General features: G+C 33.8%; 1 protein-coding gene across 1 annotated transcript in view; it reads left to right on the forward strand.

Annotated features, from left to right (window-relative positions):
* LOC133302317 (phosphomethylpyrimidine synthase, chloroplastic) overlaps nucleotides 1–22,728 on the forward strand; it is a 34,003-nt gene extending 11,275 nt beyond the window's left edge. The window contains exons 10-12 of the mRNA XM_061502079.1: nucleotides 19,614–19,921; nucleotides 20,071–20,198; nucleotides 21,221–22,728. Of these exons, the coding sequence (XP_061358063.1) occupies nucleotides 19,614–19,921; nucleotides 20,071–20,198; nucleotides 21,221–22,728 (1,944 nt within the window). The remainder of the gene's footprint in view (nucleotides 1–19,613; nucleotides 19,922–20,070; nucleotides 20,199–21,220) is intronic.
* The last annotated feature ends 4,191 nt before the right edge of the window (nucleotides 22,729–26,919 follow it).

A 26,919-nucleotide genomic window follows, 5' to 3' on the forward strand; every position in this document is an offset into this window, starting at 1 on the left:
TATACTCTGTCGAAATTCGAAAGTATGCCTTGGTTAATACTCTGCCTCATGATATAGATTTGGACACCAGAGTTTAATGACACTACAAGATTCATAAGTAAAGAACCACACAATATAAAAATTTATCACTAGTTGTCTAAAGTTACTATATGGTCTTATAGACCCCGAGTTCATCTACTGAATATGCTTGTTCCATGGCACTTGATATCATAGATATAAAAATTTATCACTAGTTGTCTAAAGTTACTATATGGTCTTATAGACCCCGAGTTCATATAGACCCCTACTATATGTGTATTGAGCTTAAATACAGTGTGGCGCCCCTCACAACCTAATAACTATGGCACTTGATATCATAGATATTATATAACAACTGTAACATATACTGAAATTCTCCGAGGAAAAGCTTACCAATCATGGCAGTAAAATTTGAAGTAAAGTGACATTGAATTCATTAATAACTGAAGCTAAAAAAATCACGATCCCTTTTTCTATTTTATTTTGATTTATACAGTTTTAAACACCCTTGCTCTAATTCATTTGATCTCATTAAGCTTCACTTCTTCTTCCTTTTTCTCTCCAACGCTTTTTAGTGTGGGAGAAAATGTAAAACAACAGGATTAAGTAAACCGTTAGAGCAATTTCAAAACTGGAACCAAATGTGAGATCTTGTAAGTAGTTCTACCGATTCAACCAAAGTAGAATCAATTTTTGAAAACTGTAGAAAAAGGAATTAAATATATTTCAATAAGTTTATAAAAAATATTATTTTCCTTTTTGGAGAAGTTATTATTTTTAGTTTTTTAAAATTATTATATAAACCAAATTCTGTAAACATCTAATAACGTATGCAAACATCAATTTTCATAGTTGTTATAGATGACTAATAATGCGTCCAAGAAATAGAAAAGGACGTTACCAACTAAACATGTAGTGTCATTAGGATACTTTTCAACATCCTAGAAATTCCATGAATGAAAAACCATTGATAGGATGATTGGCATCGACACTCGTCGTCACAACATTTCTTAGATTAAAAGTAAGCCTATACTCATGTTGCGTTGGCTTAAATTTTTTCAGAATTAAGGCCAACACCGAAATTTTGTATGACATACATTCCACTTCTGCTAGTTGACCTCTTATCCTCAAGGAATCCCGTACAGTCCCCTAAATCTTACCACCTTGTTATTAGAAAAAGGAGAAACCATACGCAATGTTTAATAGTTATTTGAATTAAATAATAATAATAATCTGCACGATAGAAATGCGTAATAGGGGTGTTCGCGATCTGGATTGGATCAGTTTTGGAAGCAAAAATCATCTTATCTAATTCCTTCGATTTGATCATGTAATCATCCATTCGATTTGGATTTTTTTTCAAATTCGATCCAATCCAATCCAATTTTATTCGGTTTGGATTGGATCGATTTTCGATTTTTTGAAAAACCTAAAATTTATATGATGATCATTGTGCAAATAACATATATTTTGTATGTATCGGCTTCGTAAAGTTTGTATCATGATTATCGTGCAATCTTGATGCATCAATAAACGATAATCTAATTTTCAATATAGTACAATAAAAAGTTGAATTATCATCTTTTACCTTCAACAAAAAATTTACAATGTGGTTGCCTGAGATATAGAGTAACCTAAATTTTTATCCTATAGAGGAGCTACTGTATAATAATAACTTAAGCAATAAAAAATGAGAAAAGCGTGTATCATTTTAAAGTATGTAAAGATGTGTTATTTTTATTTACCAAAAAAAAAAAGATGTGTTATTTTAAGTGAGAGAAAGAGATAGATAAAGGATGAGAGAGTGGATAAAAAAATCTAAAGGTGTGGGTCCCACCTCTTTGTGAGAGTGAAATGACATAAGTTGTGTCATTTAAAAGGACAAATACTTTTCCCATAAAATATATGATGTATCTTACAAAAAAAATAAAAATAAATAACATAACATAGATCAAGCACAATCCACTTTCTCCAACATGGTGGGTTAATGGGGTCTTGGGTTTAGAATTTTGCTATATGATTTTTGGGCTATGATTAGGGAAAGACGCAACTCCCAAGTATGTAGAGGGTAAGGTTAAGGAATTATTGGATCGGTTTTCGCCAATCAAATCGAAAACCAATCCAATTCAATTAAATTTTGCGGTTTTTATTTTATTTTCAATTTTTTGGTTTTCGGTTAATTCGATTATTCGTTTTTCGGTTTGGTCACCGCGGTTTGAATCAGTTGATGAACACTTGTAATGCGTAACAAAACTCACATGTTCATCTATTAAAATCATCTCAAAATTGTCTCCCATCTCGGGTCGAATTTGATCCTCCATGCTTTTTAGATGGTGTCAGATCACGGATGAGATCAAATCTCATAGTCGTTTCAGCAGATATCGAAACATAAAGTTTGGCCAACAAACAGATGGATGTTTCTGTTTTTCATTTAATTTTCATTTTACATTTAGTTTTCATTTTTCATTTAGCTTATGTTTATCATTTAGCTTCTATTAGTCATTATAATTTCCATTTTTTCATTAAATTTTTGTTTTTCATGTAGTTTCCATTTTTATTTGAGCCCAACTTGAGATGGAAAACTTCTAGAGTCATTTAATTTTTGTTTCTCAATTATTTTTCTTTTTTCATGTAATTTCCATTTCCATTTAGTTTATATTTTTCATTTAGTTCCCATTAAGGGTATATACTATTATTTTTTATTAATTTATTATTATTTTTTTCATTAACCGGTTAAATGTGAAAATGAATCTGGTTCATGGGGTTTAAAGCATACACGTGACATTTTCATTTCTCAATTAGTTTTTCGTTTTTCATGTAGGTTCTATTTTCATTTAGTTTACGTTTTTATTTAGTTGCCATTAAGGTATATACTATTGTTTTTCATTTAGCTTCCGTTTATTATTTAGTTTCCGTTAGTTATTTAGTTTCCGTTTCTCATTTAGTTTCATTTTTCATTTAATTTTTGTTTTTCATGTAGTTTCTGTTTTTCATTTAGTTCCCGTTTCTCATTTAGCTTTCGTTAGTCATTTACTTTCCATTTTTTCATGTAGTTTTCGTTTTTCATTTAATTTTTATTTTTATTTAGTTTCCATTTTCATTTAGTTTATGTTTTTCATTTAGTTCCCATTAAGGATATATACTATTTTTTTAACCCAACTTGGGACAAAGAAACTTTTACTATTACTGACTCGTTTAGTTCTCATTTAATTTTTGTTTCTCATTTAGTTTCCATTTATCAATTAATTTTCTTTTTTCATGTAATTTTCATTTTCATTTAGTTTGCGTTTTTTATTTGAGTCTAACTTGGGATGAAAAACTTCTACTATTGCTTACTCATTTAGCTTCTATTTCTCAATTAATTTTTCATTTTTCATGTAATTTTTATTTTCATTTAGTTTATGTTTTTCATTTAGTTCCCATCAAGGGTATATACTATTTTTTTATTAATTTATTATTATTATTGTTATTAACCGATTTAGTGTGAAAAGGATTCTAGTTCATGAGGTTTAAAGTAGACACGTGACATTTTCGTTTCTCAATTAATTATCATTTTTCATGTAATTTTCATTTTCATTTGGTTTACGTTTTTTATTTTGTTCCCATTAAGAGAATATACTATTGTTTTTGGGATAGGTTATTCTGACTACTCTTATTTTGCCTACCTTTACCTACCTTTTTCAATACCGTTAGATTACAATCTCATCTGATGGTGGAGATTTGCGGAATAAAATAAACCCTTTTCCCCCTTTATTTTCCCTTACTTCCTCTCACACTCTTTCTCTCTCCGCCCCTTTCTCTCTGTCGATTTGCATAATTTACAATCTGAATTTATATTTGAATCTAAATCCAATCAATGATTAATGGCATGATAATTCTGCTGTATGAATATAATTTTCAAAATTTCTTGAATCTGATATAATTGAACATGACAGAAACCACAAGAATACAAAAAAATGAAAAACACGAAGAATCCCTTAACGTTTCTATTTTGCTGTTGAAATTTGAAATCGAATCAACTTATCTCTTTCTTCTTCTTATCTTGTTTTTCACCTTTAAGTGGGGAAATGATTTCTGTTCTCCTTATGTTATGCCCAACAACAGGCATACCTGATCCCATAATATAGGGCATCTGGATTTGTTTCTTCTTGACACAAATTTTCAATTTTTTATATAAATGTTCATAACAATGGTGGCTGGGTTTGATGAATTGAGAAAAAAAGCTTGCACCTTTTATTGATGATGAAGCGCCATTGAAGAGAAATAAAGGGGAGGAGAGAGAAAGAGTAAGAGGCAATGAGAAAGATAAATGAGTAAAAGAGTTTATTTTATGGGTTTATTTTTTCTGATGTTACTTTAGATAACTTTATCTAATGTTCATCAAAACGACGTCGTTTTGGGACGAAAATCATGGTATTTTTGTAATTTTAATTTATTTCAGGGTTATAATAGTCTTTATCACTCTAATTTTTTAATTTTTCAACCCCAAAACGACGTCGTTCGATGAACATTAGATAAAGTTATCTAAAGTAACATCGGAAACTTTTTTCCCTTATTTTATATAATAAATTCGGGTTTGTTTTTTCTGATGTTACTTTAGATAACTTTATCTAATGTTCATCAAAACGACGTCGTTTTGGGACGGAAATCATCGTATTTTTGTAATTTTAATTTATTTCAGGGTTATAATAGTCTTTATCACTCTAATTTTTTAATTTTTCAACCCCAAAACGACGTCGTTTCGGGGTTGAAAAATTAAAAAATTAGAGTGATAAAGACTATTATATAACCCTGAAATAAATTAAAATTACAAAAATACCATGATTTCCGTCCCAAAACGACGTCGTTTTGATGAACATTAGATAAAGTTATCTAAAGTAACATCAGAAAAAATAAACCCATAAAATAAGGGAAAAAAGTTTCCGATGTTACTTTAGATAACTTTATCTAATGTTCATCGAAACGACGTCGTTTTGGGGTTGAAAAATTAAAAAATTAGAGTGATAAAGACTATTATAACCCTGAAATAAATTAAAATTACAAAAATACCATGATTTTCGTCCCAAAATGATGTCGTTTTGATGAACATTAGATAAAGTTATCTAAAGTAACATCAGAAAAAATAAACCCTATATATATATATATATATATATATATATATATATATATATATATATTTGGTTTTTGATTTCCCAATGTATCCTCCAGCTAACAGCCGAAGACTATTCCTTTCGAGGCGGGAGATCACATTAAGTGGGTAAACCTCTCCCAATAAAGCCTTTTCCATATGCATGACCAGGGATTGAACCCCTGTCAGCATGCTTAAGGAACCCAACTATCTACTAACTGTGCTGGACTTTGTTGATAATATTTGATATTTTTATCTTCTAGTAACTTCTCTCTTCTAATTATATATAGATATAGATGGTATATTGCGAGCAAAGTTAGATAATTTTTTCCTTTTCTTTTTAAATTCTGTTTATACTATTGAAAAAGAAGCTAACGTGATATTTTGTATAAATTTTACGAAAATCAATTTGTACTAATAAAGTAGAGGAAAATAATTTAATAATTTTTATTATTATTTTACTTTTATTTATATTTTCTTGAAAAAAATAGCAAAATATCAGTATTGAAATTTGTTTGTATTACATTATATATGCCTGAGTTCTCCGTCTTCCCCTTAAAACACATTGTTAATTTTTATTTATTTTTTTATAAATCACATATATCCTTTACGAAAGACAATTATATTTAAGCCAAAAATCTCCGCATCATAATAAAGCTAACTCTACCAAAGATATTTTTTTATATTCACCACATTTGCTATTTAAAACATTTTAATTGTTGTAATACACGGATTATATATTATGATATTATTATATGCCCACCCGTGTAGGTAGAGGTGGCAAAGCGGGCTGTCCGCTCCGTCCCAGCCTGCCATAAGCCCGTCAAAAATGGGCTGGCTCGTCCTGCCCTACTTTTGAAGGTAGACAAGAAAACTCAACCCGTTCTGCCCTGTTTAGGCGGACTTCCCGTCAAACCTGTGACATTTTACACTAAATTTTTTTTTTTTATAAAATCCAGCCCAGGCAAACAGGACTTGGTAGGCGACGGTTTTGAAAAATTCAGCCCGCTCCGCTCCATTTGACGGACGGGTCGAGCCCATTAGCCATCTCTACGTGTAGGCCACCAAACCAACGGTGACAAAGGACTGAAAAGGAGTCATGCTAGTTGCTACGTGGATAGACGAGGCATGAAACCAGGCATGATATCGTGTCATTATTGCTTTTTTACTGAACCGGTTTTCTATGTGGATGAATGAAACCAGGCATTGTTCATGAGATCCACGTTCAAACGTCAACTTTATCATGCATTGGTCTCTTCTCAGCTGCGTTCAAATATAGTATACTACTATAATGTAGAATATGCGTTTTTAATTAGAAACAACAATTTCAAGGGATAATTTAAGGTTGCTATCATGCAACAAGACAATGCATTAAAATACAAATAAATTGACAGCATTAAAAGTTGTATATATGAATGTAATTGGAATGTAGCACAAAGATCTACTTTTTTATGCTTAAATAACATTTGATCGATATAGATAGGATATATACTTTAATCATTTAATATCGTATATAGCGTCTTGTGAAACGTTGTATATATAACTAGTTGATTTGGATTATAAACATAGTTAATTTAATAATTTAATTTTGATGGATGGTTATGTATTATACAAAAATAGTTTATATTATTATTTAATAATTATTATCACAACTCACAAGGATGGCAAAACTCTCCTTATCAAATTTTTAACACACATGCATACTCAATGCTCGAATTTGAGACTATTAATTAAGTTGAAACTACAAGATAAATAAATTGATATTATCTGAAATTAGAACAATAGAGGTTTAGGCTTACTTGTTAAAGATATGATTCTTGATATCTCTAAAGGTTGTTGTGTTTGCTTTGATGTTCCTGCAAGGTTTAAAAAATTGGGATTTTCCTACACAGTTCACATCATTCTCCATTCACAACGATCATTGAGGCAAGTTCTGGAGCAACTACTTTTACAACTAACCATGAAAGTAGAGGGGACATATAGTCAAACTTATTAACTTTAGCTCCCTTCCCATCATGCGTATTTGGGTTAGGCCTACAATGTTATACATACTAATCAGTGTTATAGATATTATAATCCAAACAAAAAGATAATCCAATTGAGTTTTATACTACATCCTCGTATATTGCTTCGCTTGATTTTATCAAAACAAGAAAAAAAACTAAAATTAATTGTAGCTCATATAATAATAAAAACTCTAACATTCTCCCATTTGGACAAAATCAATATACAATTTCAATTTTAAAAAGAAAACAAGTTATTTGAAATTGACTATTGGGCTAAAGACTAATTTTGTAATGTGGCCCTATTTTAAGAAAACACATGATCCAAGATGCAATACCTAAATATAAGTTCATCTAACTAAAGTCAAACAATAATGAACCAAACAATGATTACTCATTTATTGATCTACCTTCCATGGTTACAAATGTCACTTGACTCTGTCGACTAGTCATTAGTGTAGAGTGTAACGAAAAATAGCATACCAACGTGATCTAACATCAACCAAACTATTATTTCCCTTGTTAGTCCTCACAATTTCTCACAAATGCCTAAAAGCTAGAGAAATTAAATAGTTTATAAAGAAACCATCACGCACTTTAATATAATGTTGACCACATGCTCATTGGTCCTAACAACACTAAGATTTATGGTATCATTAAGTTTCAAACTCCAATGTAGTGTCAACCACAAACATGGTCTTGAAAATACTAAGTTCCAAAATCTCATTATTATGCCTCAAACTCCAATATAATCTCAACCACGAGAAAAATGAATATTCTGCTATTGACCTTGAGGCAATACATTGACCAAACTTATTTTACTCAAAACTCAACAAAGTCACTACCTCATCAAATCACCACTAAAATAAAATAAAATCCATAATCAATAATTCTAGAGTCTATCATTGAATTTATTTTTCCATCATCCTAAAGTATTGATAATACTCTATGTGGTCATTAAACAAGTTGCGTCATTAAACAAGTTTAATTGGTCCAAACATATTTATGTCAGTGATTGAATAGACCTAAGGGGTCACACACCTTTGTTGTGTTTAATGACATGGACTAGCTAATGGTTTTGGACCAAAATGGATAATTAGACTTTGTGCGTTTTATACAATAAGATCTAGCAAAATGATTAAAGCATATGTTTGAATGAGATTCCAACACATAGACTTGGTCCAAGTAAGTGCAAGGTAACTAGGGCAAAGGTATGCTAGTTTCTTGCTCCAATGTGCATATGGAGTGCTACCTTGATATGATTTGATGAGATCAAATCTTATCTTAATTTGAATTAGTCAAAGACTCGATGAGATCAAATCTTATCTTAATTTTAATTTGAGTAGGTTAATGATTTGACAAAGACAAAATCTTATCTTAACTTTCAAATTTGAATTAATCAAAGATTTGATGACATCAAATCTTATCCTAATTCGAATTTTGAATTTCAATACAACAAAGATGTGATAATATTAAATCTTATCTTAATTATGGATAAAGATAAGATATATCTTGTCCTTTATTAAGAAACAAAGTTTGAGTTGCTCAAATTCTTATCCGTGTTAAGATAAATAGCACATACTTTTGAATTTGAATTAGGATTTGATGAGATCAAATCTAATTTGAAGAGATCAAATCTAATTTGAATTTGAAAGTGAAGGTTTGACATAATCAAATCAAAATTTTGAAATTGATAAGAGAGAGATAGTTTATAATCAGATCATAGGCCTTAGGGTTTGGAAGGGTTTGCCTTTAAAACCTTAAGGGCCTGTTTGATGTGATTTATAAGGCTTGATAATATAAGCTTATACTATACGTTATGAAATTTTTAGTTGTTTGGTGTAACCATCGTATATTATAAGCTTATACAGCAGAACCCCTTAATACATCAAAATGACGTATAACTTAATCAGGCCTAAGGGAGGTGGGATTATGCCTGATAAGGGTTAATGTATTAACATTGTTGACTAGTGTAATTCTCAAGAATTAATATATTAAAACAAAAATTAATTTATATATTAATTTTTTAAAATATTGGAAATTTTTATTTTTATAAAAATTAATATATTTTTTGGACACACTGATCAATGGATTTTTATAAAGATTAATACAATATGATATATTTGGAAGAATTATATAAATTCTTTATTAAAGGGTATTTTTTTAAAATATTTTTTTCTTATCCTATCTAGTATTATACAGTATGATATCAAACACTAAAAGATATTATTTTATACAATACATTATCTTATACAATATTATGCCAAACACTGGATAGTATTAAAATTTAATCAGGCCTTATACTATCAGACCTTATACTATCAAGTCTTATTTTATACTACGCACCAAACAAGCCCTAAGGGGCTAGGGCACACCGTACATACTCCTCTACATAATTGTCCAATTATTAGGATGGAGATAAAATGGGGCTCCAAAAAAATGTTTTAACACACCTAGTTGAAAATCTAAGTATGCAAGCTAGACCCCAGCTTTGTGACTTGGGATGATATATTATGCATATCTTTTTCTGCCCTTTGTTAGCTATAGTTATTTGTGAAGCTCTACCATGGCTTCATTAGCAAAGTGGAGCAAGCCTCCTGTATATACGAGAAATCATCTTATGCCTTTAGTAAGCTAGCTACCTATAATAACGATGAAGAACAAGTGAATTATAGCAACTTTGCGACCATTGATTTGTTGTGACCCTTTTAGCTTGATCCAAATTCTAGCCCAAGGTGGTTTATTAGGCTCAGTCTATGTTCTAGCCTAGAAAATTTAGCATCTAGTCACCTTGGGCTAGAATTTGGATCAAGCTAAAAGGGTCACAACAAATCAATGGTCGCAAAGTTGCTATAATTCACTTGTTGAACATAGTTGAAAATATTCAAATTTAACAGAAGATCTAGGATCTATCCTTATTGTAATGGATAAAACACCATTGACAGGTAACTAACATGTTCCAATGAAGAGGAAGATCCTGAACGCAACCTACAAGTGGGTCTTTTCCCACAAGACCTCCACCTATATAAGGTGATTGATTGTCCAATTATCTGTCCATTTTCCTTTCATTCAAATTCAATGAGTTAATGTCCAATATATAACTAGACTTATTTCCAAAAACTATCATATATGAAAATATAAGATTTGACCCCTTCTGTTGTCTTAATACTCAACTTTAACTGTTACCACCTACTATAAAATGTGTCATAATAAAACACATCCCATGTCAAAGAAGGCAGCAAAAGATGACCAAACCAATAGTGGCACAAAGCAATTTCAATTAGATAGTTGAAAAAAACACAAATGAACCAAAACTGAATTGTTAACAGATCTGAACCACAAAAAAAGAACCACACTTTTTAAATTGCTTTAAGAACCAAACCATTATCTTCAAATTGTTTCAAGAACTGAAAGGAAAATGATTCGGTTCTTGAACCATATCACTTTACCAATTTGATTTGGTTCGAATTAAAAATCAAACTAAACCGAACTATACCCACTCCCATGAGTACCAAAGAAATGCATCAAATAAAATCGCGAATCAAATCAAATTGCACTATATTTTTCTAAACTAGTTTAAGAACCGAACAATTTTTACCAAAACGGTTCAAGAATCAAATTACTTATTAAATTTGATTTGGTTTTCCTAAACCAAACCATTTTCAAGGTTTAGTTTGGTTCAATATTAACCTAGCCTAACCTACACCTATCAGGTCCTTCTATAAAAGAGAAACACAACACTGAGGGGGCTTATTGGACATCCCAATTGTGGGGAAAAGCATTAGTGGCTAGCCAATCAGCCACTATGTTCCCTTCCCTGTAAATGTGAGAAACTTGTACAGTTGTACTGACCAAGGCTACCTAATAAGATTTATGATTCTACAAACCAAAGGCTAGGAGGGATGATGCTTAAAGCACCCATTATGGATGAATTGGATAGCCATCTTTAAGAGTCTAAATGGGCTAGGCCAGCCAACAGGGGCCTACGACCTAGCCTATATTAGGCCAGGCTTGACTTATTACAAATACTAAAATAGAACAGACTTAGGCTTTTAAAAAAACCTATTTAGAAAACAGGCCATATGCATTTTTGTACATGTTGGGCCTATAAGCCTATAGGCCGGCCTATATCATATTATTTATTTTAAATAAAATAAATAAAATTATTATTTTAATAATTTTGAATAATAAAATACTATTATTTTAATTATTCTTTTAATTATTGAATGTTTAATAGGCTTAAACAGGCTAACAGGCCTAGGCTTTTATTTTTTAAATATAGGTTAGGTCAGACTTGTAATTTAGGGCCTATACAGGCTAAAAGGTCATGTCAAACCCAATAGTTTTTACACAGGCTTGACCTTTTTAAGTCAAAGCCTAGCCTAGCCTAGCCTATTTACACCCCTAGCCACCTTAAAGTCACCTACCAACCACACTTTTTTGAAACTAAGGGGTATATTGGATTAGGATTTTAAAAGACTTTTTTGAGATAAAAAAATCTTATAAATTGTAAAAGACTATTTAGAATTGGAGGGACTTTTAAGATTTTTTTAAAAGACTTTTTTTACAATCAAGATTTCATAAGATTGAATTTTAAAGGATTTTAATAGAATTTAAAATATTTGAAAGGATAATATGGATTTATAAGATTTAAAAAAACTATATGAATTTTTAACAAACATTCAAAATTACAAAAGTCAATTAATAAAATAACAAAGAAATGTAATGATATTAATAAAAAAAGTAATACCTAATATAATTTTCTAAATTAGTAAAACATAATATAATTTTTAACAAATATTCAAAATTTCTAAGCAACAGCTTTTCACATATCTAAAGTTATACTAGTCTCCACGCTTTAACATTTTCTCATTCCTGCTCTTGGGTTTGACCAATAGGTAAAAAATTATCTTCTTCATTTGGTATCAGAGCTATGCATATATGATTGAAAAATCTAATTTTTTTATTTATTAAAATAATTCTAAATTTGGATATAGAACCTAAAGTTCATGATAAAATTTTGTTTCGATTTTTTTGCAATTGATCTTAGAAACCTTGTGGTTTTTGTTCTACATGATAAAAGTTTTCTAACCATATATCATATGCATATTTTCATTGAGTATTCTAAGAAAATTTCGAATATGAATTTTTGAATTTTATTTCATGAAAGTTCAAAAAATTTCTTAAATTATTTTCATTCGATACATTGAAACCTTAAATTGCTTTAGGGCTTTTAAAAAACAAGTTTTTAGTTATCTATTGACACAAAAATTGTTTGAAATCGTTTCCTATAGCGAAAGAATTTTATTCATGAATGTATTATTATGAAATATAGAGTTCATATTATGAAAGTTTCAATCTTTCTTTAAATTGATATTGTTTCATTGATGTAAAATGAAAATTGATTTAAGGGTTTTAGTTCCCTAGTTATTTTTCCACTACTTTATGTTGTTTTTAATACAAAAATCACACATTTTTGTGCGAAGAAAAATCATGACTCATAGCTTGAATAATCATTTTTTAAACTTTCAAAAGCTCCAAAAAATTGCTAAAAAATCTGCTACTTTTGAGATGGATTATATTAGAATCTTGTTGGTTTGTTATTTTGGGTGGTTTTGTGATGAAAATCGCTCAAAAATCTACTTTTTGAGCTTTGATGAAGCTCCCATGGCGGAACTCAGTTTCGAGCGGGTCAACCCGCCAAAGGAAGAAGCACTGCAATAGAGAAGTCTCAAGAAAGGGGTTAGGGTGAGATTGTGAGAGAGACATCTTTATATTTCTCACTAAAAGGTCTTATGAAATCCACACCAATAGAAAATCCATTAAAATTGTCAGATTTTTGAATACCACAAGATTGTTTTTTCTTTGTTTAAAATCTTGATTGAATACCAACGGATTTGGACGGTCAGAGCCACAACAATGTTATAGCAATTGTGCATTTAATGAAACTGTGCGCTGTAATAAGATGATAATCATTTGAATTAAATTTCAAATAGGAGGATGAGACGCTACAATACTGGATAAGGATAAGAAGGCTACGAAAGTTAAAGGATAAGTATATATCCTATCAAATACTAAATCTGACAACCAAATCTGAGCTTCATGACAAAACCAAGTTATATTAAGATGCTAATTCTGAGGGAATTCAAATTTGAAAGATACTTGGCATCTAAGTCAACATTCATCTATAAATAGAGAAATCTATTCGTGTCCAAACTATGATGGAAGAGCGCAATAGATTGAAGAACATTGAAGGTTTTATTAAGAGGAATCCAGCGGGTCAAGGGGTGAAACTAGGGTCCAATTGAGGAATCGTTGGATTCGGTTGATCTCAGCCTTTCTCTTTGTTGTACTGCCCTGGCTGCTGAGTGTGAAGACACGTCCAGTGGTCTTGGTCCACTAAAAAAGATGGGAACTCATCTCTTGCGTAAACTTTCTGGAAAAGTGACTTGGCTTGTCGCATTTATAACAGACGTTTTGACCCATCTTGCATTCTCCTGAATAATTGCGTCCACAACTATTGCAATGAGGATAAGTTGAGGCGTCAGTCCTCTGATTGCCTCTTCCTCCATTTTTCTTGATTGACTTCCTGATGTCTGAACCTGAAGGGCCTTGCCCTGTGTTGAATTTCTCTTTCCTTGCCAACCTTGTTGTCTATCTCTGCCTGCAGATGCACTAGCTTTTTTCTTGCTCAAGGCCTCTTCCTTAATCGTTTCCTTTGCCGCCTCAATCATCTGACACTCATTAATAAGGATTGCATGGTTCCTGAGCAAATAATCAACCACTGCTTCACCTATGTTAGGGCGCAAACTGCCTTTGTACTTAGCCGACATCCATTAACGTCAAATTGGCCTCGGCCGCAAGAAGCATACTTAGTGTTTTTATGTTAGGGTATAGGATTGGTTTTCTTGTGATGGGTTAGGGTTAGGGTTAGGGTTTAGGGTTGCTCTTTTAGGTTGGGTTTAGGGGTAGGGTTCATGTTTTTATGTTATGGTTAGGGTTAGGGTTGAGGGTTTGGGTTTGGGTTGCTGTTTTTGATTGGGTTTAGGGTTTGTTTTATGTTTTATTTTAGGGTTAGGGTTTAGTTTTTTATATTGAATTTTAAATTTTTTTGATATTGTTATTGTCCATTGATATTGTTTGCACTTGCATTGTAGGTACCGTTGTTCCCATGGCTGGGAGTAGAAGATCGGATAACGTGGGAAATGAGAGACATAAGAAGGTATGACAAGATCGTCCGTCTTCGTCAAGGCCACAAGATGAAGATCCCGCTCCTGTCGACCTCCCATTCGGATACTTGTTCGAGCATGACCCCGTGGTTCATGATTCATTTGTTCGTGACTTTGCTAACCGACCCATATGTGGGGCCAAATCACTTCATACAACATTTTTTGAAGCAGAAGGTTTTAACATTGTGAGGTGGTTGGAGGGAGCACATCTTAGGGTTTTGGCTAAACTGTCGTGTTCATATTCAGAGCTGTATGTACGGGCCTTCTACCATAACCTCAGCTACGTACAAGGTGAGCTGAGGTCGAGGGTCTACGGGGTGGAGATCCTGCGGACACTGTGGAATATGACGCAGATAATGGCTCCACACTTCCAGGATATACACGAGGTGATGCCGTGCATGAGCAGAGAAGAGTCCGTGGGCAACACATTGCCTATACGGTGGGGTTGCTTACTGTGGAGTCCCGTATACTACACTATGTCATCACCCACATTCTGTTTCCGCGAGCGTTCAATCATTCCAGGGTGTTGGAACATGACATTCCCATCATGTGGGCTATCCGACATGGTACTTTGGTGAACTGGAGGCATTACATCTGTTGGATGATGTATAAGGCCAAACACAAGGGTGCACTTCCATTTGCTTGTCTTGTTCAGAGGATATTGGAGCATTTTGGTGTTCCCATGGGCAATGTGACCTTGAAGAAGACCACATGGTATAATCAAAAGTTTGGAAAGCGTCTACTGGAGCAGTGCAAGATGACAAAGAACACGTGATACGCATATGGAGGCTGCCAACCTGTGTGATCCTTCACAGCCCTGATGTTGCTGGGGTGACGATCGGATATTAGACATATACCATGCCTTTGTGTGACATGGAAACGCATCAGGCTAAGAAACCACAACCAATCATCCAATCTCTCACCCGGTGGAACAATGGCAAACGCAATAGGCAGAATCTATCCATGACCATCCTGTGACGTAGCAATCAAGAGGGTACCTTTGTATTTCCCGTACAGGTGCGTGCCGTCAATTTGGATTATGGGTTTACAATATTTGAAAGCCTCAATGCACTAGTGAAAAGTCCAAAATACCCTGCGAAAGACAGCCTTATCGGTGTAGACACGTCGTTCGTCACAACACTCGTCCGTATCAATCTTGAACACAGAACCAGGATTAATCTGTGTCATGTAGGTCAGCCAACCAGGTAAGATGGCATATGATTTATCACAGTCGCCAAATAACTTCACAATGGCCTTCATTTTAGCCTTCCAAGCCTTCCTATAAGATATGTTGTATCCATACAAACGTTGTACCCTTTCCTGAATAAGAACTGGTTTCAGAGATGGATCTTCTTTTAACATACCTATACAAAAATCAAAGTCAACACAGTCAATAAATATACCGTAAAAATAACATAAACATAAACCCTAAACCAAACATCGCGTAATACATACTTATAATGGCTGCACAGATTACATCAGAATCCAGCTGTCTATGGTCCCGAGTAAGGCCTTGGTTTAGGCAGGTGTGTTCTTTACCCCACTTACTAACAACCCAAGTATTTCCATTCTTGGCAACATAGCCCGCACGTACCAGAGACAACCATCAATATGGTGTCGACACTTCATCACAAATCTATGGTCATCACTTTTTTCCACCACAGCAGTACGATGAGACTTCATACAATATAATTTGACTGCATGTTGCATTTCGGATTTAGTTCGAAACTCCTGGTACAAATATAATGGATCCCCTAAATGCCAGCCACCGTGGAAGTCATCGTCGCCATACAATATCTCCGTCTCATCATTAGGGTGAGCCCAATTAATGAAGGAATAATGTGGGCTTTCGTTCCAAAACGGCTCAATATCGGAACCTACGTCCAAATTTCAGGAGTTTTCCGTCAGTACGATTGATAACACAAATAGGAAATATTCATTTAAAAACTTTAATTTACTATCTTACCACTGCTAACAGGGTCAACACGGAGTGGTGGCATCACCTGGGAACTCAAGTTTCCTGAACTAGTGTCAACATCAAAATTCCCCTCTACGTCCATATCTGAGGTGTCACCCAGCGGAATAACACTCTCGGGTTCACCATCGTCTTCACTGTCCATATCCTCCTCATGCTCATCCTCATCCTCATCTATTTCCCTCAGTGTTATCTGACTTAAGACAGGTGCAGGAGCAGATAAACCGACCACTCTGTCTTCTTGACTTTGACTTCTTTCATGCATAGGTGCAGATGAAGATTGACCACAGTCTATTTCAACATATATCTCAATAAAGTTTTGAAATTTTCGGTCCACAATTGCATCTATGACACATTCCACATCTTCATCGTCACATATATCATTACCAATGTAGAATATAACATCCTTACCAACTGTAGACTCTACCCTGGCTGCCTTGTAGCCCCAATTTTTGGTGAATCCTCCCCTTAAGCTCATTGTACGTAGTGCCCCGTTTGATTTTCAACATTTTCGTTTTTCCTTCAAATTGAACACCGTTGGGGCCTTCATAATGCTTTCCATCATAGTAAATCATGGTAACATACATGTTTGGACTTGAGCTCATCTTTCACACGAATTTGGGGGTAGGAATTGGATTTTAGGGTTTTGGGTTCGGATTTGGGGTAAACAAATCAGAAAATAAGGGAAATGACAATGATTTCACAATTACTATGCTTTAGAGATGGTGGGATGAAATGGAAGGGTGTTTGGAAGGATCACAACTGACAAACAAGAGAAAGAAGAGTTTTGATTTCGAAAATATTGCAAATGAGGCCGAGAGAGGTCTGGATATAGGGTTTTCTGCGATATTTAGTCGACTAAATAATGGCCTTAGTCGACTAAATGTGCTCGACATGTAGTCGATCAAGGTGAATATTTAGTCGACTAAAATTCGTGTTTCTTGATTTCTGAATTTTGCCCATTTAGTCGATTAAAAGTGCAACTTGATCGACTAAATGGGGGCATGATGGTGGATAGTTCTGGGGGAGGGGCAAATTGATTATTAATTAATTAATGAGGGGTAAAAGGGTCAAAAAGCCTCTCTTCTCCTTATAAATAGAAATTAGGCTAAACATGTGTTTACAAAAAGCTATTACAATAAAATTAACTTTTTTGATAATAAAGAAAAAAGTCAAAAGTCAAAAGTTCCCACAGGAAGAATTTTTTTTAAGTTATATCATCTTTTTTGAAATGTGTCATTTTTTAAAATGAACATCTTTTAAGTAAATTTTAACTTAAAAATTTTATATAATCATCAAACGACTTGTAGCTTTTAACTTAAAAAATATATGTGCCAAACAGACTCTTGGCCGCTTTTTATTTTTATTTTTATTTTTTTGGGAACTGATCTTAATTGTCTCTTTGAGGCGAATCAGGACCCCCGGTATCGCCACGGGTTCGACTCTTAGAGCCGCCTATGAGACTAATCCAGATTTCGAGTGCGAGTCCAAGAATTACAGTACTTATGCCCCTCCCCAGATTTTTTTTTTTATGACATTGATCTCATGCTTTATTATTACAAAATAGTAAGATTTAATACATGTTACCCTCTTCATATAGTAGGACTTTAATTGTTGGTATCTGTTGTAAAAATTGCATAATCAATTACTTTAGCTACAATTGTAAATTTGGCTCAATTTTTGTTTGAATAAATAATAATTTTTTATAAAAAATAATAATTTATTATAAAAAATAATAATAAATCTCTAATACTTAGTAAAAAAAGTATTAAACAAAAAAGTAAATGCAATTAATATTTTACAACAATTCGTTTTTACTACCTTTTGTCATTTAATCATTAAGTAAATAATTATTAGAAAGAAAGATTAATAAAATAAAAAAAATCATTCTCACTCTCATTACACCTAAAAATACTCTTATTAAAAAATTGTATTTTTGTCATTTACTTTGAGGTGTTCAATTCGATTCTGTATCTGAAAAAGTAGAATATCGTATTGCCTTTTTAAAATTATAAATGTTATGTCAAAGGTTATAAAGCGAAAAAAAAAAGTTAGATACTTATAGAATTTAAGTAATAATAATACTCATAAAATAAACATGCCCTTTTGTTTTATGAAACGGCACTAAGAGTTTCTTCTTTAATTTAATAATTTTTTATATTTTTATAATAATCATTTGAACGTATCCAAATAAAGTAAAAAAATATCTAAGGAAAGATGAGGAGGGAATCAGGAAGAGCCACGTGATGGTGCAACTTTTTGGTGCCTTTCATGTTGTTTTGTGGGTTGCATTGCATAATGCATATCCTAAGTATCTATATAACATGACCCTTTCCAACGTTCCTACACTTACAGCTACCACTCACTCACACTGCGCCAGTACATTGAACATAAGATCAACCCTTTTGCTTCAGGTTCTCTTTCTCTCTTTCTCTAAAACTGGTTTGTCATGCTATACTTCCCCTCCCCCCCCCCCCCCCCCCTTTTTTTCCCATCTAACATATGATCAAGTTTGCCTAGTTTGAAGTTTTTTTCTTTTCTTTTCTTATTATTCCTTTTTCTCTCTGAGATTGTTTTGGTTTGAAGTTTTTTTCTTTTCTTTTCTTATTATTCCTTTTTCTCTCTGAGATTGTTTTGATAAATCTTTCACCTTATTATGATTGTTTGGTTGTCATAAAAATCTTTTTGTGAAGAGGGGGTTGCTGGAATTAAAAGGGCATGGAAGATATAGCTTGAAAGTCTATGTTTTTTTGTCTTGTTCTGATTTTCTGAGATGGAAGATTCCTCACTCCACCCCTTGTGAATTTGCGTATGGGAATTTTTGGATTATTTTATTTAGTTTTAAATATGTCATTTTGTCTTTCAAAAACCATAATTGAGAATCGGAACAATCAACAATGATATGTAGTACCTTGCTTCCTTTTTGTTAAATGTAGAAAACAACAATGTTTCCATTATCTAATTTTTTTTTTTCACATAAAAGTGATGAAAATCATTGTGGGGTTTTGATATGAAATTTGTTAGGTTCAGATTCCATTTCTAGGCAGCTCTCTAATTTGAAAATTTTGTTAGGTTGCATGAGCATGAAGGTAGTTAGCTAACTAATTGGTGAATTGAGGATCTGTATGTGAAATTAAATTTTTGACACAGAATCTATTCATATATGTGTTATATAGGTATATTTAGATGTTCTACATGCATGCCTGTTGTAATTTAACTTTTGTCTTTCAAAACTTGAAATTCTGTAGTTCTGCATCAAGATGGCATCGGTGAATGCTAATGTGACATCACTTCTCTGCAAGAATGGTAACCATGCTTCGAAGTTCCCGAGTACTACGTTCTTGCCTGGGTTTGATGTTGTTGGGCGTGGTGTTTCAAGTGCCTGGAAGAAGGATCTTGTTCCATTCTCCATGGCTTTGGTACCTAGAGCCACATTAACATTTGATCCTCCAACTACTAATTCAGACAAAACCAAACAAAGGAAACACACTGTTGACCCTGCTTCTCCAGATTTTGTTCCCCTTCCTTCCTTTGAAGAGTGCTTTCCAAAGAGCACAAAGGAATGCAGGTGTGCCTTGTATTCTTCTTTCATTTGTTTATACTATTAATGGAGTTTTACTTCAGATAATATGGCTATCCAAACCTTTGTTGGCAAACTGGATAGGCACACATGTTCTCTATCAGCTCACTGCAGTTTATGTATTATCATGTTTACAGGGAAGTCATTCATGAAGAAACTGGTCACGTGCTCAATGTTCCCTTTCGACGGGTTCACCTTGCTGGGGATGAACCACACTTTGACACCTATGACACTAGTGGTCCCCAAGATATCAACCCAACGATAGGTATGAAGTTGTTAAGAAACCATGGAAATGGAGAAAAGAAAAGGATGATTTTATTGATTTGCTGAATTGAACAGAACAAGGAGAGAAACTCTCCTCCAAGGGTTCCACCCTTTTACAACTGAGCACTTGCTTGGTTCTCTCAAGATACAAACTGCTGAATGATCCATTAACCCTTACTCCCCCCGATTTGTTCATCTAACTGCTTTGTTTTCCCTTCATTCTTCCAAGCAAATATCCTTCTGTCATAACAAAAGATCAAGCTTTTTGTGCATTTTCTTTATATCTTGAGTGTGTAGTACATTTTCCTTTTGACTAATGTTGGGCTAATAAGGACAATTTTTTTGTTGGGTGTGTGTGTGGTGTGTGAATGAATGAAACAGCTGTAATTCTTATGATAGATATATTCTAAGATCCTCTCGTGAATTTCTTGTGAATGAAACAGCTATTATTATAATTTTCCACTGCTGTCTGTCTAGCCAGTATTTGCAGATCCTCTTGATAAAAGAATTGTATAATTTCAAATATTAGACAGCAGCTTTCACAAAAATACCGATAATTCTTTTGTACATGTTCGATAAATTATCCTGTCTTTTCTTTAATCACTTGCTTTGTCTATTGCCTATCCAAGTTGCTTCAAACTGTCTTGAGAGATTGCTTGCAACTAGCTTAGTGCTGAGCTACCTCAATTTATTCTGATTGTCTTCCTCTTCCATTCTGAAATTTCCTTGTATTGAATTTCATGTATGGTTCATATATGATATGTAATCTTGTTCCAAAAGGTCTTTCTTTTTTCCTTTTCACATTTTTAATCCAGCAACAGTTTGTGCTTATCTTGAGTTTATAACTGTTGATTTGATTTTGATCCATTAACCATAAAAGTGGTTGTAAAAGGTTGTAAGTATAATCTACCTCGTAGTAATATCATTGAAGAATCTAATTTTGGTTGTTTATGTATACTTACCCCTATTCTTTGGAAATTTACATTCATCTACTTAGTTTGTTTTCATGAATTTGATGATTAGGACTCCCAAAATTGCGCAAAGAGTGGGTTGATAGGAGACAGGAAATTGGTCCACCAAGATACACTCAGATGTACTATGCTAAGCAGGGAATCATTACTGAGGAGATGCTTTTTTGTGCCACTCGCGAGAAGCTTGACGCAGAGTTTGTGAGGTCAGAAGTTGCTCGTGGACGAGCTATCATCCCTTCCAACAAGAAGCACTTGGAGTTGGAGCCTATGATAGTTGGAAGAAACTTTTTGGTGAAAGTAAATGCCAACATTGGAAATTCTGCAGTTGCAAGCTCTATAGAAGAGGAAGTTTACAAGGTTCAGTGGGCAACTATGTGGGGAGCTGATACTGTGATGGACCTGTCAACCGGTCGCCACATCCATGAAACTCGAGAGTGGATCCTACGCAACTCAGCTGTACCAGTTGGGACTGTACCTATTTATCAAGCCCTTGAAAAAGTTGATGGAATTGCTGAAAATCTTAGCTGGGAGGTATTCAGGGATACCCTGATTGAACAAGCTGAACAAGGTGTAGATTACTTCACCATCCATGCAGGAGTTCTTCTGAGATACATTCCTTTAACAGCAAAGCGCATGACAGGAATAGTCTCCAGAGGAGGATCCATTCATGCAAAGTGGTCCTTAGCTTATCACAAAGAGAATTTTGCTTATGAGCACTGGGATGACATCCTTGATATATGCAATCAGTATGATGTGGCCCTATCCATTGGTGATGGCCTACGACCTGGATCCATTTATGATGCAAATGACACAGCTCAATTTGCTGAACTCTTGACACAAGGAGAACTGACGCGTAGAGCATGGGAAAAGGATGTGCAGGTGATGAATGAAGGACCTGGACATATACCACTGCACAAGATTCCTGAAAACATGCAGAAACAACTAGAATGGTGTAATGAAGCACCTTTCTACACTCTTGGTCCTTTAACAACTGATATTGCTCCTGGTTATGATCACATTACCTCTGCAATTGGTGCTGCGAATATTGGGGCACTTGGTACGGCTCTTCTCTGCTATGTCACTCCAAAAGAACATCTTGGGTTGCCAAATCGGGATGATGTGAAGGCTGGAGTTATAGCTTACAAGATAGCTGCTCATGCTGCTGATTTAGCCAAATCGCATCCACATGCTCAAGCCTGGGATGATGCTTTAAGCAAGGCAAGATTTGAATTTCGATGGATGGACCAGTTTGCTTTGTCATTGGATCCAATGACAGCCATGTCCTTCCATGATGAAACATTGCCATCAGAAGGTGCAAAGGTTGCCCATTTCTGCTCTATGTGTGGCCCGAAATTCTGTTCTATGAAGATAACTGACGATGTGAGAAAGTATGCTGAGAAACATGGCTATGGAGATGTCGAGGAAGCATTGCAGCGTGGGATGGAAGCTATGAGTGCTGAATTTCTAGCTGCCAAGAAAACTGTCAGTGGGGAACAACATGGTGAATCTGGTGGAGAGATTTACTTGCCAGAAACTTACTTAAGTTCCAAGGAGAGGTGAGGCTATACCTTTTCACTTGGCATGGATTAAAAAGACATGCTGTGAATCAAGTCAATAAATATGCTAATAAGAGAACTTATACTGAGTAGAAAATCACATACATAATATGCCATAAACCACATTATTCCACAAAGCATGGGTCCCTGTTGAGTGATTACTTAACATGAAGAACCACTTTATAAATAGAATTTTGAGATTTCCTCAAGTTAGAATCTAATAACTCATGCCGCCTATTTATTCTCATTTCTCATGATGACTACAAAAGGGTGGCAGGCTGCATAAGGCTCCCACCATTGTGGGTTTGGGGAGGGTTAGATTTATTTACACAATCTTACCCTGACCAGGAAAGCTATTCGCACGACTAGAACCTTGACAATGATCCCAAGGTCACAAGGCAGAAACTTTACCGTTGCACAAGGCTCACCATTTGTTCTCATAATGACTATATGAGAGTAAACTTTTTTTCCACATTCATTGTTCATCATATTCTTTTGTGACTTACCAATTGAATTAATGTTATATAAATTGAATTAGTATGCTTCAGCACATCTTAAATCTTAATCATTAGAAACTTCTGAACTTTTTTTGTTTATATTGGTGGTGCTAGCAAGTGGGAATCTGGAGCAATGATATAACTGCTCCTTTATGACTGAAAGGTCATAGATTCAAATCTAAGAAATGGTCTCTTTGCAAATATGCAAAAGTAAGACTGCATACAAGGATTGCTCTCACCTTTGTCCTCGCTAGTCGGGGTTTAGTGGGAAGTGATTTTATTGGTGATGCAATCACTTAGGTATAAAAAATAAGAGGGTGTAGAGGCTTAAGAGTTCATTGTGCCACTTTCCCTTTTTTAAGCAACTACACAAAGATAATGCTTTACTATTTCAGGAAAATGTTTGCCAACCATTTGACTTTTCTAGGTTGTTGTTAGCTGAAATGAAATTATTTTGCAGGACTACATAAATGGAGCAAATCATTTCAGAGAACTTGGAGCTAGCTACATAACTGAACTGGCCTATCAGGATGGTGAAGCATTTTCAAGCTGTAGGAGAATACAAAGAGATCAGTTTATAGACAACATTTAAGAACTCCATCTTTATTTTACTTTTGTTATCCAATTCTCATCAATAAAATTGCTCTAGTATCATGTTTAGTACAATCTTTATCTTTTGGGCTATTTTATTAACACAAGAGATGCACCAGGGGTGCCTGTATCTGCATGAGCTCTGGCTACTAAGCTAGGAATGCTTGCAGATCAGGCTGAGATAGTCCCTTTGAACCTGATCAGGGTGATGCCTGCGTAGGGAGCGTGCATTTTTATCTTTTTTTTTTTATGCTTCTGCAGGAAGTGTGCGTTATATACATGGTTTGTGATAGCTATTTCTGGGAAGCAGATTCAGCACGTTGGTCTTGGTCATGCCAATCGTTCACGATTGGAAAGTAGCTGAACTGGAAGAATATACTACGTGATCTGAATTATTAGTATACCATTGTTAATATATGGTCAAGATCATATAATACAGCATAAAACCTACTAATCTTATATAATCATGTCTATAATGAAAGATAAAAGTTTTCACTGATAAAACTATCTTATTGTATGTCAAAACTTGTATAAATATTATTTGTTATAATTTTTTTAACTACAAATATGGATTAATTTCCTGTAGTAATGAAAGAACCCATTCAACCCAAAAGCTTAAGCTGGTAGATGAGGTTATATTAATGATTTTATATATCTCAACACGTTCCTTCTCACTAGAGTCACTGGGCTTGAAGGGTGGACAATGCACAGGTCCATCTACCTGTGTGAAGAAAGAAATTTCACTAGAAAGAAAGTGGGGGGCGGTAAGGATCGGACCCAGTACATCAAGGCTCTGATACCATGTAAAAAATTAATTGAACCCAAAAGCTGAAGCTGTTAGAGATCCAAAACAAATGTAGCTGATTCATGCCTAGGAGTACCAAGTTAATGACATGAAGACTGATGAGCATGAACTTTGAAATGTTAAGAACAATCAAAATATGAAAGGCTCCAATCTGACAATTATTTGTATACGAGTTTTTCTTTTGTTTAAAAAAAATTGTATGAAATTTATTAGAATGAAAAACATTCCTGGAAACAAATGCCTTGTAAGTTGCAGGAAAAAAAGTAACGAAAGTCGAACATGCAGAAGGTGCTACAATCATCTTCTTTCTTCAAACATTGCGTTTGTCTGAAATATTCAGCTTAGGAATTGTTTGCTCCAAAGCCAAAATATATTTAAAACTTCTACTTTAGGTTTTTTTTTGGTACACATGAATTTAGAATTTTGAAAGCTAATTGAATGCCATAAAAACTCCTACTTTAGGAGCTGAAATCTGCGTGTCAGAACTAAGAATTTGATTCATTGCTGCCCAAGAACTCCCTGGAATCTTCTCAATATAGCTCAACTTTATTTCTAGCGGGAATGTGACCAAAATTTAATTTTTGAGATAAATACACACAATCACTTGTAACAGGCTATTTTTGAGATAAATTTAATTTTTGCATACAACTGATACAACTATCAGTCGTATCCGTTTATTCAAAAGCAAATTCAATCTTAAAGCTACAGGAAAGAAAGAAAGAAAAAGGCTATTTATTTTTTCTTATATTTTAATTAAGTAAAATAATTATGTCTGAATCTAAATAAATCAGTTTTCCTGTTTTGAAGGTTATCACATTTTGTCGAACTTTCTGCCCACGCTGGACGGGACTTGGATCTAATTATTAGGTTTCCATGTTTGGTAATTAATATATAATCTCGTTATAAATCATCATTGATGATGGTAGTCATTATTGGGAATGGCATAGAGCACAAACACACGCGATCGCAAAGTAGTAAAGAGAGAAGAGAAGAAAGAGCATACATAGAGTTTACCTAATTCATCCGATGTAAGTTACATCATCCAGCGTAAGTTACCTTCAGAAATATTTTCTCACCCCATTCAGTACAATATTTAATTTATAAGGGGAATATAAATAAATTTAAAAACTCTAAGCAATAACAACTATTTATGGGTCTAAGTACAAATTATTAAAGAAAGAAAAAATAAAACAAGTCAGAAACCCACAACATGTCATGCCTCTAGTGTCCCGGGGGTGCTGTGTCCTCATACACACCCCATTGGAGTGGCTCCCACACTCCCCGCTCTCCGCCCACACGTTGACTTTCTTTGCGTCCCGCCAAGAGTAACTATCTAATTGTAAAGTATAAGCCATACATAAGAGTCTTCTATGTTGAGGAATCCAAGTGTGGATGATTGAGTGAAAAAAGTCGCACATTGGTTAAGAATGGACTGAGTGAGCACCATGTAAGTGGAAGGACCCATACACCTAATGCTTTAAGGTTTTGGGTTTGATTGTGGTGTTCCGAGCCCACTTAATATTGCTGCTCACTTGGCCCATGGTTGGCGGTCTCTCCCCGCCATGAGCTTCCCTGTGCACGGCCCTACATTCCATAGTATTATAAGAGTGTGTGCCTTCTTCTAATTTATTTATTTTTTATAAAAAAAAAAATTCAAAATTCTATTGTATTCATTCCTCAATCTAATAAATTTTTATGCATTTTTTAAAATAATGTAATCTAATTTATTCAAAAATTAATTATTAATAATCAATGGACTGCTGACTCTTGATATGATAATCAATTAACTTGATAATTGATGAGAATAAAAGCAGACACCAGTTTTTACTTAAAAATTTACTTGTTATCATTCCATAATGCATATAATCTTCTATTATCTCTTGTTAAATAAGAAGAGAAAAGAGAGGAACATTTGAAATATTTCTGTGTGTATTGACTGATGAAGGATGTACAATATATAAACAGACTAATGGGCTAAGCCCAAACCTAATGTAATCTAACCTAATACAAAATAAGGAAACCCTAATTACAAAATAAGGAAACCCTAATTACAATATATTTCTAACACTCCCCCTCAAGCTGGAGCGTATAGGTCATATGCACCAAGCTTGTTACATAGAAACTCTATTCGAGGGCCCCTCAAAGATTTTGTAAACACATCTGCTAATTGTTCATTAGAGGGTACAAAGCTAGTTTTAATTTCACCAGCAAGAACCTTTTCTCGAACAAAGTGGCAATCTATTTCTATATGCTTGGTTCTTTCATGAAACACTGGATTTGATAAAATGTGTAGAGCTGCTTG

This window comes from Gastrolobium bilobum, unplaced genomic scaffold (genome assembly GCF_033153095.1).
Source record: "Gastrolobium bilobum isolate Gb01-03AN ecotype WA unplaced genomic scaffold, APGP_CSIRO_Gbil_v1 utg1301, whole genome shotgun sequence".
NCBI classification, from domain to species: domain Eukaryota; kingdom Viridiplantae; phylum Streptophyta; class Magnoliopsida; order Fabales; family Fabaceae; genus Gastrolobium; species Gastrolobium bilobum.